Genomic DNA, 12,025 nt, shown 5'->3' with positions numbered 1-12,025 from the left:
CGCATATTAAAAACTTCCCTGAACAGGGCTGCCTTCAGATGTCTTCTGAATGTCAGGTAGTTGTTTATCGCTTCGACATCTGCTGGGAGGGCGTTCCACAGGGCGGGCGCCACCACTGAGAAGGCCCTCTGCCTGGTTCCCTGTAACTTGGCCTCTCGCAGCGAGGGAACCGCCAGAAGGCCCTCGGAGCTGGACCTCAGTGTCTGGGCAGAATGATGGGGGTGGAGACGCTCCTTCAGGTATACTGGGCCTTTGAGGCCGTTTAGGGCTTTAAAGGTCAACACCAACACAAAAGCTTGAGAGCTGCTGCCAATCTGTGTAGACAGTATTAATCTAGATGGGTCAAATGTTCAGGCACTTTCCTCTGTTCTGTGCTGTCTGTGGGTTGTCGTAATCTTCTGTTGAATGTCCTTACGAATCACGCTCCCTGTTTTTTTTGACCAGTAGCCTTGTTAAAATGTTAATATTCTGGTTCTTCAGGGTCTAGCTCCCTTTCCTGTAGAAGTGAAGTCTCAAGGAGTGTGTGCTTCCTGCTTTTAACGTGCGTGTATGTAAACACTGACATGGAAACATTTAAGACGAGGATGGGAAGAGGACAGAATCCTCAGATTGTTGGGTTGGAAGGGACCAAAAGGATCATCTAGTCCAACCCCCTGGAATGCAGGAATCTTTTGCCCCACGCGGAACTCGAACCCACAACCCTGGAATTAAAGAGTCTTCTGCACTACCGAATGAGCTAGATGTGCCTTAACTCTGTTTATGTGCGCAAAACAACAACAAACCTCTGGTTATGTGAAACATTCAATAAACACACAAGACGTAACCGGATGTACATTTGAAAAAATAATAAGGTACGCCTGCCCGTACGGGCCAGTCTTGACAGACTCTAGGGTGGAGCGCCCATCTCACTCAAGAGGCCGGGGGCCAGCGCTGTCCGGAGACACTTCCGGGTCACGTGGCCAGTGTGACATCGCTGCTCTGGCGAGCCAGAGCCGCACACGGAAACGCCGTTTACCTTCCCGCTAGTAAGCGGTCCCTATTTATCTACTTGTACCCGGGAGTGCTTTCGAACTGCTAGGTTGGCAGGCGCTGGGACCGAACAATGGGAGCGCACCCCGCCGCGGGGATTCGAACCGCCAACCTTTCGATCGGCAAGCCCTAGGCGCTGAGGCTTTAATCCACAGCGCCACCCGCGTCCCTTGAAAAAATAATATATACTATTCATTGTGTTGAATTGTAGATTTCAACAGAAGTAGCTCATAAAGTTCAACGAAAAAAGTAGACGAACCAGTGGATCAGTTCATTCTCTAAATCAGCATAAGGTCCATACATGTGAAAATTTCAGTTCCACAGAATCCTTTCAGAGTCTAAGACAAGGATTTCTGGAATATTAGCCTTGTTTTGCTGTCCTAGGCTTCATCAGTAGTACAAACAGCCAGACTGGTGACTGGGAGCAGCCGCCGAGACCATATAACACCGGTCTTGAAAGACCTACATTGGCTCCCAGTACGTTTCCGAGCACAATTCAAAGTGTTGCTGCTGACCTTTAAAGCCCTAAACGGCCTCGGTTCAGTATACCTGAAGGAGCGTCCCCACCCCCATCGTTCTGCCCGGACACTGATGTCCAGCTCCGAGGGCCTCCTGGCGGTTCCCTCGCTGTGAGATGCCAAGTTACAGGGAACCAGGCAGAGGGCCTTCTCGGTGGTGGTGCCCACCCTGTGGAACGCCCTCCCACCAGATGTCAAAGAGAACAACAACTACCAGACTTTTAGAAGACATCTGAAGGCAGCCCTGTTTAGGGACAATTTTAATGTTTGATGTACTACGGTATTTTAATATTTGGTTGGAAGCCGCCCAGAGTGGCTGGGGAAGCCCAGCCAGATGGGTGGGGTATAAATAATAAATTATTATTATTATTATTATTATTATTATTATTATTATTATTATTAACTCATATATGATATCACAGGACAGTGGACCTTAGCCTAGTAGTAGCTGCTGTCCTGTGATACCACACATGAATTTGTACTACTGATGAAGCCTAAGAACTGCCACAATCTTTTGTGTGGATTGTTGGACTCTATGAACAGACAGGTGGAATAGACATTTTCACGTATATGAGCCTTATGCATCAACTGATTAGAGAATGAACTGATCCACTGGGTCTTCTACTTTTTCGTCGAATTGTAGATTTCAACAGAAGTAGCTCATCAAGTTCAACACAATGAATAGTATATATATATATATATATATATATATATATATATATATATATTCAAACATACAGCCGGTTACGTCTTGTGTGTTTATTAACTCTGTTTATGGCATGAGAGCTCGGTCCGCTGACCCCAGACTGGGACTGGGCAAAGGCCGGAGTTTTGAGAGGACCCTGGGGACTGTGGCTCAGTGGTTAGAGCGTCTGGCTTTTCATGCAAAAAGTCCTAGCTTCATTCCCCAACCTCTCGCAATTTGACTTGGAATGCCCTCTGTCCGAAACCCTGAAGAGCTGCCCGTCAGTGCAGACAATATTAAGCGACATGGACCAATGCACTCTGTATGAAGCCGATTCCTATGTTCCTGCTGTGAGATTGTGGGGAGCAGATTCTCCCCCCATAACCTCCTGCCAGCCACTCATTACTTGAAGGGAGAGAAACTCAAGTCTGTGTACAGAGAGCAAGAACCCACAGAGAGGTAATAAAATCTCCCGTACCTGGTGATTCTTGACCTTGAGAGGTCCTGGAATTTTTTACCTGCGCTGGTGTTTCGGAAACCTAATCGCTTGCATGCAAGAGCCAAGTACAGAATGACCAAGCAGTTCAGCTGACTGCTTTTTCTTTTAAAAAACAAAACAGGAGCAGATCTTTTCCAGCCAGAAAATAACAGGTTCCAGGATGGCAGATATTTTTAAGGGGGGTGGGGGGAACGGGACTGTGTGTAAAACATGGAGGTGGAGTGGAAGAGAGAAACAGTGCAAGCAAAACTATTATTTTCCTGACTCCATCTAAAATTTGACTATCCCACACCCCCCCTTGCAATATTGTTGTTGTTTAGTCGTGTCCGACTCTTTGTGACCCCCTGGACCAGAGCACACCAGGCACTTCTGTCTTCCACTGCCTCCCGCAGTTTGGTCAAACTCATGCTGGTAGCTTTGAGAATACTGTCCAACCATCTCCTCCTCTGTCGTCCCCTTCTCCTTGTGCCCTCCATCTTTCCCAACATCAGGGTCTTTTCCAGGGAGTCTTCTCTTCTCATGAGGTGGCCAAAGTCTTGGAGCCTCAGCTTCAGGATCTGTCCTTCCAGTGAGCACTCAGGGCTGATTTCCTTCAGAATGGAGAGGTTGGATCTTCTTGCAGTCCACGGGACTCTCAAGAGTCTCCTCCAGCACCATAAATATATGGTAATGTTCATAAGTGTACCAACCAAGCATGTACATAGATCAGCACAGGAAGACCGACCTGGAACGATTTTGATTCCTAAACTGAGCAAATGTTTTCTCTGCAAGGTCAAAGTGGGAAACCTCCCCATTGTCTCTTTCCTCACAAATCCTGTCTTAAGGGCACAGTTAAGATATGAATAGGGCGTGAGCCTGTGACTTGGACCAGGAACTAAGTATTTATCATTACAAAAGACTGGCCAGGCTCCTCAGGCAATCCAATCAAGTAACCTGCCAGACAGGAGATAAACAACAAAAACAGCATTCAAATTTCTGTTTTAGACCGCCTTTTCTGTGATGTAGGTATGATGTATCTGGGGGGTGGTCTTAGGTTACACCCCTTCTTTTAATGTATGTATGATGTTTCTGGGGGTGGTCTTGATCTACAGGGTGGCAATTTCAAAAGTCTTTATAAGGCCTTGCGCGCCATTGTTCTGGGTTCCTCCTCCCTCCTGCGTGTGGTGAGTGAGGACCCTGTTGCAACAGATCAATAAAGATCAGGCTTACTAGCTGCTTTGCTTCTCAGTATTCTCTGGTTGGCCTCTGTTATCTTCTCCTACCAATAGGGAACCTTTGTAAGGACTCTATATGGGCTCTTGGATACCCCATAAGGGAAAAGGGCAATTTTTGTTTACAACAGTGGGGAAGGCAGAATGAGGAACAGAGCTCCACCAAGCTACAAACCAAAAGGAGAAGGAAGTTCAGCAAAACACAATGAATTGAAACAGTGACCGCTAAGTCCAGTGATTCTACACTGCTCTCTGCCACAGAGTCTCCCTGCTCACTAAGCCCTGTTGCCTCAGCTTCCAGCACCTGCTTCTCCCAATCTTCTCCCTCTGACCACCCATTGTCGTTCCTCCATCCCTCCCTGGGCTCTGAGTCTTCTTCCCTGGGGGCGGGTACCCCAGCTGGTTCCCCACCACCACCATTCCTCTGCATCCGACCAGCCCATGACACCCACCGCTGGCATTCGGCCCCCTAAAGATGGGAATGTGGCCTTGGTTAATCATAATCATAATAGATTATTTATACCCCGCCCATCTGGCTGGATTTCCCCAGGCACTCTGGGCGGCTTCCAAAATAATATTAAAATACAATAACCTATTAAACATTAAAAGCTTCCCTAAACAGGGCTGCCTTCAGATGTCTTCTAAAAGTCAGACAGTTGTTTATTTCCTTGGCATCTGATGGGAGGGCGTTCCACAGGGCGGGTGCCACCACCGAGAAGGCCCTCTACCTGGTTCCCTGTAACTTCGCTTCTCGCAGTGAGGGAACCGCCAGAAGGCCCTCGGCGCTGGACCTCAGTGTCCGGGCAGAACGATGGGATGGAGACGCTCCTTCAGGTTTACTGGACCGAGGCCGTTTGAAAAAGCTTTCCCCCATCTCTGCACTAGGCCATAGCAGCTATTTACCTTGTTATTCAATGTTCCTGTTCAAAACTACTTTATCAAGAGGGTCCTTTAGCCAATTGCGTTGTGCATTGATCCTCTGTCTTTCTTGCAGGTATAGTCTGTCTTCTCCTCTTATTCCAAATACAATAGCAAAGAGATAGGCGGTCTTTTTAAATGCTAAGAAGGGCTTTAGGAACCACAATTCAGAGGGACCAGAGTGACTCCGTCTATGCTGGTTATTGAGGGCCTGATGAATAATGGGCTCATTGTGCATTTTAATTGCACACAGACCTGACGGATTTTTCTTAAACGCAGAAATCGTAATGGATATCAGCAGCTGGATGCATTTGGAGACAATGCTGTATCTCAGTTTAGATCCTCAATTCCCTGCACAGAATAGTAGATCTGGAAGAGAGACCACAGGGATCAGACTTGGGTCACAGCTGAGAGGCTGAAATGGAATTGCCCGATAGTTGAAGCTAGATCGGGGAAGGTGGCCGGGAGGTTTTCGAAACGGGGAAGGAAGGAGGCATACTGTGCTGAAGGTCGGTGAAGCAAGATGTTTGTGTCCGTCTCGTTCCGCCGATGTGCAACTCTGCCGCCCAGGGAGGTGTCGTAACTCTGCGGCGAAGCATTCGCTCCGTGCGCAGAGGGTCCCAGCTCCAGTCTCGCCTGCCTGAAGCCCTGGAAAGAGTGCAAACAGTGCTGAGCTAAATAATAATAATATAATAATTTATTGTGGGACGCAGGTGGCGCTGTGGGTAAAAGCAGCAGCGCCTAGGGCTTGCCGATCGAAAGGTCGGCGGTTCGAATCCCCGCGGCGGGGTGCGCTCCCGTTGTTCGGTCCCAGCGCCTGCCAACCTAGCAGTTCGAAAGCACTCTCGGGTGCAAGTAGATAAATAGGGACCGCTTACTAGCGGGAAGGTAAACGGCGTTTCCGTGTGCGGCTCTGGCTCGCCAGAGCAGCGATGTCACACTGGCCATGTGACCCGGAAGTGTCTCCGGACAGCGCTGGCCCCCGGCCTCTTGAGTGAGATGGGCGCACAACCCTAGAGTCTGTCAAGACTGGCCCGTACGGGCAGGGGTACCTTTACCTTACTTTAATAATTTATTATTTATACCCCGCCCATCTGGCTGGGTTTCCCCAGCCACTCTGGGCGGCTTCCAACAGAAGATTAAAATACAGTGGTACCTCGGGTTACATACTGTGAGAGCTGGCTCCAGGTCCCAGCTCACAGAGGACCAACGCTAGCCGGTAGTAATGCACAAAAGTCTTTATTGAAGTACAGTTTCCATTTTCCAACCGGAGCGCCCCAGCTCTACGTCTAGGGTTTAGACCGGCAAAGCTCCATCTGAATCTCCGCCCCCTGTACACCAGTTTAAGACTCTAGCCTTACTCCACCTCTTCCGTCTCTCCTTTCTCCTCTGGGTCCTGCTACCCCCCGGGGTCCCTTCCTTCCTGGATTCTTCCGACGCAGACGTAGACCCCCCTGACTCCTCCCTCTCTCTTCGGCGGGCTTTAGGACTTGGCTCCCTACCCGGGCTGCCAACTGTGCCGCCCTCCTGTATATTTGAACTTGGCGCGCGCGCGCGTTTAACCTTCCTCTTGACCGTTTCCTCGCTCCCCGATGGAGGCGTGGCCAATCCTGCCTCATGTCCTCCCGCTGGCAGCGCGCTGCCTGATCCCGATGCCTGGGACTCCTCCCCCCTACTGCACTCTGGTGTGGACGCTGGTCCGGATTTCCAACTGCTGCTCTCTGAGTCCCCCCTGGCCCCTTCTTCCTGGGGTGTCCCCCTAGGCACCCCCCTTGCCCTGACCATGGGAGCCTCTTTCTGTGAATCTTCCGATTCGCTGGAAAGACTCAGAGACCTCGGACCCCTGTCATCGCTGACATTTCCTTCGGACTCCTCCCCTTCGCTCTCCATTTCCTCCCTTTCCTGTGCCTCTGCTCCTGAACCCCTGACACATACGCTTCAGGTTACAGACTCCACTAACCCACAAACATTACCTCGGGTTAAGAACTTTGCTTCAGGATGAGAACAGAAATCGTGCGGCGGCAGCGGGAGGCCCCATTAGGTAAAGTGGTACTTCAGGTTAAGAGCAGTTTCAGGTTAAGAACAGACCTCCGGAACGAATTGAAGTTCTTAACCCGAGGTGCCACTCACTGTACAATAACCTATTAAACATTAAAAGCTTCCCTGAACAGGGCTGCCTTCAGATGTCCTCTAAAAGTCTGATAGTTGTTTTTCTCTTTGACATCTGGTGGGAGGGCGTTCCACAGGGCGGGCGCCACCACCGAGAAGGCCCTCTGCCTGGCTCCCTGTAGCTTGGCTTCTCGCAGTGAGGGAACCGCCAGAAGGCCCTCGGAGCTGGACCTCAGTGTCCAGGCAGAACGATGGAGGTGGAGACACTCCTTCAGGTGTACTGGACCGAGGCCATTTAGGGCTTTAAAGGTCAGCACCACACTTTGAATTGAAAAACGCACCAGACCATAAGACGCACCTAAGTTTGTGGAGGAGGAAAACAAGAAAAAAAATATTCTGAATCCCAGAAGCCAGAACAGCAGGAGGGATCGCTGCGCAGTGAAAGCAGCGATCCCTCTTACCGTTCCTGGCTTCTGGGATAGCTGCGCAGCCTGCATTCGCTCCATAAGACGCACACACATTTCCCCTTACTTTTTAGGAGGGGAAAAGTAAGTCTTATAGAGCAAAAAAGTATGGTATTTAATTTAAAGTGTCCCCTGATTCATTGAAAAAAATCTGGTAACCCTACTATATGTGGCCCTTCGGCTGCATATGTTTTCTCGCTGGCTGGTCTAAAACAGTCTTCACGGGCAGACCCGCGTAGAGTGCATTGCAGTAGTCTAACTTGGAAGTTGCCTGTTCGGTTTGACCAGGCTGAATTCAATGCACCTTCTGTCGTCGCCGCTGCCTATAACAGTTCGCAGAATATTAACTTGCCGGCATGTGATTCTTCCACCGGTTGTGATTACATCCTGTTTTCACTGCTGTATTTTCTAAGCTTTTGCACTGGTATAGATTGTGGCTCACAAGAAATTCCTTGTCTCTCTCTCTCTCTCTGCCCCCCCCCCCTTCAGCCATCACCCGAGTACAATGAAATCCTTGTTCTTTTGAGATCTTGGGTACAAATTGCTCAGGTCTCCTTGGGTAGGGGGTGTAAATGATACTATCTAGGTGTGTTTTTTCCGCCGCACCTGCTCAAGCCGGCTGCAGGTTTTGTCTTTTGTGCATCAAGTGTCCAGCGTTTGCTCATATTTCCTGGTCCGCTCGTCCTGGGGGCTTGGGAAGGGGGTTTTGGCGCTGTGTACGGCAGAATGTCGTTGATGCAAAAATAGTTCGTTTCTGGTGAATAGCCCCAGGGCCAGATTTAGGTTTGATGAGGCCCTAAGCTACCGAAGGTGATGGGGCCCTGTATATATCCAGCTGCCCTTTGTCAACGACAAATTGTCACTGTTTTTTGTATTACAGTGGTACCTCAGGTTACACACGCTTCAGGTTACAGACTCCGCTAACCCAGAAATAGTACCCCGGGTTAAGAACTTTGCTTCAGGATGAGAACAGAAATTGTGCTCCGGCGGGGCAGTGGGAGGCACCATTAGCTAAAGTGGTGCTTCAGGTTAAGAACAGTTTCAGGTTAAGAACGGACCTCCAGAACGAATTAAGTACCGTATTTTTCGCTCTATTGGACACAGTTTTTCCCCTCCAAAAATTGAGGGGAAATGTGTGTGCGTCCTATGGAGCGAATGCAGGCTTGTGCCATAGCCGCGCGCAACCCCTCCGGCAGGGAGAGGGGTGCACGGGGCTAAAGGGGAAGCCAAAACAGTGAGCAGGATCCATCCCGCTCGCTGCCTTGCCTTCTTCCATAGCTGCGCGCAACCCCTCTGGCAGGGAGAGGTTGTGTGCAGCCTGTACGCTGCTCTTTGGGGCTGGGGGGGGGAATATTTTTTTCTTGATTCCCCCCCCCCTTAAAACTGGGTGCGCCCTATGGTCCGGTGCGCCCAATGGTGCGAAAAATATGGTACTTAACTGTACCACTGTACATGAAATCAATCAGTAGCCATAAGACTCATACCCTTAGTCTATGCTGCCTGATCATCAGTCTACAAGCACTTTATAATATTAGATAACAGCAGGGGTAAGCAACCTAAGGTCTACTGTCCCTCAGACCATGTGGTGGGCCGGACTATATTTTGAAAAAAATATATGAATGAATTCCTATCCCCCACCAATAACCCAGAGATGCATTTTAAATAAAAGCACACATTCCACTCATGTAAAAACACCAGGCAGGCCCCATAAATAACTCAGAGATGCTTTTTAAATTGAAGGGCACATTCTACTCATGTAAAAATATGCTTATTCCCAGACTGTCCGTGGGCCAGATTTAGACGTTGATTGGGCCGGATCTGGCCCCCGGGCCTTAGTTTGTCTACCCATGATTAAAACAAACCAGGGTTTGTAAGCCGACAGCAAACCATAGCTTCAAATGGTGTGTTGTTGGCAGTAACGAAACCATAATAAATGTGATAAAATAAATCACAAAGGTACCCCTGACCATTAGGTCCAGTTGTGGACGACTCTGGGGTTGCAATGCTCATCTCGCTTTACTGGCCGTGGGAGCCAACGTTTGTCCACAGTTTTTCCATGTCATGTGGCCAGCATGACTAAGCCGCTTCTGGCGAATCAGAGCAGCGCATGGAAACGCCGTTTACCTTCCCGCTGGAGCGGTACCTATTTATCTACTTGCACTTTGAGGTGCTTTCGAACTGCTAGGTGGGCAGGAGCAGGGACCGAGCAACGGGAGCTCACCCCGTCGCAGGGATTCAAACCGCCGACCTTCTGATTGGCAAGCCCAAGGCTCTGTGGTTGGCATTTTGTATGTCTTAGGAGCTGCCTGCTAAAGGAGGCATCGCCTAGCATCAGATTTGCAACTAGCGGCCACCCTCTGAGCGTTCAGCGTCTTAAGTGGAACCAGTGACACATCTCATGCTTTTACGTCTGTTCCTAGGTACCTCCTTGAGCAAGAATTCCCCGGAATGAGGATCGGTCCAGAGCCCACGACGGACTCCTTCATTGCCGTGATGCAGGGTGATGTGGAAGGCATAATTCCCGGGAATGCGCTGGTAGTAGACCCCAAGAAGCCTTTCAGGAAGCTGAACGCCTTTGGCAATGCCTTCTTGAACAGGTCAGTGAGGAGCGCTCTGCTCTCAAGATAGATAAAACTTTATTCGCATTAGCCAATGGCCATAGCAACAGTAAATGCCGACGTGTGTTTTAATCAAGTTTTAAGTTTATCTTTGATTAATAATAATAATAATAATAATAATAATAATAATAAATTTTATTTATATCCCGCCCTCCCCAGCCGAAGCCAGGCTCAGGGCGGCTAACAACAATAAAACAGTACAAAAGTACAGCACAAACAACACTCTAAAATCATTCATTATAAAATTAATTCAAATCAAGCCACTGGCAACCATTGGGCCAGAGCTCCGCGAAGATTGCCAAGGGAGGGAGTCAGGCTGTGCCCCGACCAAAGGCCTGGTGGAACAACTCTGTCTTGCAGGCCCTGCGGAAAGATGTCAAGTCCCACAGGGCCCTGGTCTCTTGGGACAGAGCGTTCCACCAGATTGGGGCCATGGCCGAAAAAGCCCTGGCTCTGGTTGAGGCCAGCCTAACTTCTCTGTGGCCTGGGACCTTCAAGATGATTCTAATGATGTTTTGAACAGTTTGTGTGTGTGCTGTTTTGAAGCAGGCGCCGAAAGGAACAATGTTTTTTGTCCCCGGCCAAATTTGCCTCCTGACTTTCCTGGCATTTGCTTAGCCCCAGCGCTCTCTCAGATGCTAACTAGCAGGTCAGACTCCTGCCGGGGCAAAGGCTTAAAAGCAGGACAAACAAACCCTTGTGGCGAAACCCTAAATTTAACACATGAAAACATTTTTCTCGGCGGCTGCCTTTTAACTGTCGGAAGAGGGTGCAGAGAGTGGTGGAAGACAACTCTTAGCAGGGGGGCCGAGATCTGATTTATTGTTTGCACAGCTAAATAATCAAGAACATTTCCTTCCAAAACATCAGGGCCAAATCCAGGAGGCTGGTATTAAAGGGAAAGAGATATTCTGCTGTCTGCCTGTTACATATGGTGCCGGCCATGGTGGTGTTCACCATGCAAAGCATTAAACGAGTAATTTTTGCAGGGTTTGGGTTTCAGAATGGATTTTTCCGTTTGGATTTCATTATTTTTCTTTGCTGGATTAATACCCCACCTTTTTCTCCAATGAATTCTAAGTGGCATATTGTTACTGTTGTTGTTGTTGTTTAGTCGATTAGTCGTGTCCGACTCTTCGTGACCCCCTGGACCAGAGCACGCCAGGCACCCCTGTCTTCCACTGCCTCCCGCAGTTTGGTCAAACTCATGCTGGTAGCTTCCAGAACACTGTCCCACCATCTCGTCCTCTGTCGTCCCCTTCTCCTTGTGCCCTCCATCTTTCCCAACATCAGGGTCTTTTCCAGGGAGTCTTCTCTTCTCATGAGGTGGCCAAAGTCTTGGAGCCTCAGCTTCACGATCTGTCCTTCCAGTGAGCACTCAGGGCTGATTTCTTTTAGAATGGAGAGGTCTGATCTTCTTGCAGTCCATGGGACTCTCAGGAGTCTCCTCCAGCACCAGAATTCAAAAGCATCAATTCTTTGGCGATCAGCCTTCTTTATGGTCCAGCTCTCACTTCCATACATCACTACTGGGAAAACCATAGCTTGAACTATACGGACCTTTGTTGGCAAGGTGATGTCTCTGCTTTTTAAGATGCTGTCTAGGTTTGTCATTGCTTTTCTCCCAAGAAGCAGGCGTCTTTTAATTTCATGACTGCTGTCACCATCTGCAGTGATCATGGAGCCCAAGAAAGTAAAATCTCTCACTGCCTCCATTTCTTCCTGTTCTATTTGCCAGGAGGTGATGGGCCCAGTGGCCATGATCTTTGTTTTTAATTCCCAACAACAAGACTGTGAGGTAGGCTAGGCAGAAAGACTGTGACAGGCCCAAGGTCACCCAGGGAGCTCGTGACCAGGTGGAGATTCGAACCCTGGTCTCCTAGGTCCTAGCCTGACAATCTAGCCACTGGGCCACACTGACTCCATTGGGCTTGTTTTTACGGAGGATCGGAAGGTCAGCGGTTTAAGTCCCCG

At 49.2% G+C, this 12,025-nt stretch overlaps 1 protein-coding gene and 1 long non-coding RNA gene across 2 annotated transcripts in view; one reads left to right on the top strand and one right to left on the bottom strand.

The window, feature by feature from the left end:
* Positions 1 to 12,025, bottom strand: part of LOC310661168 — a 213,560-nt gene that overhangs the window by 114,701 nt on the left and 86,834 nt on the right. The gene's annotated exons all lie outside the window — the stretch shown is intronic.
* LOC310660949 (EH domain-containing protein 3) overlaps positions 1 to 12,025 on the top strand; it is a 32,462-nt gene that overhangs the window by 7,564 nt on the left and 12,873 nt on the right. The window contains exon 2 of the mRNA XM_083406564.1: positions 9,854 to 10,030. Within this exon, the coding sequence (XP_083262690.1) occupies positions 9,854 to 10,030 (177 nt within the window). The remainder of the gene's footprint in view (positions 1 to 9,853; positions 10,031 to 12,025) is intronic.

Source organism: Podarcis tiliguerta (assembly GCF_965153285.1).
Source record: "Podarcis tiliguerta genome assembly, chromosome: 12".
In the NCBI taxonomy this organism is placed as follows: domain Eukaryota; kingdom Metazoa; phylum Chordata; class Lepidosauria; order Squamata; family Lacertidae; genus Podarcis; species Podarcis tiliguerta.
The sequence above is the reverse complement of the archived record's forward strand: the minus strand, read 5'-3'. Positions and strand labels throughout refer to the sequence as shown.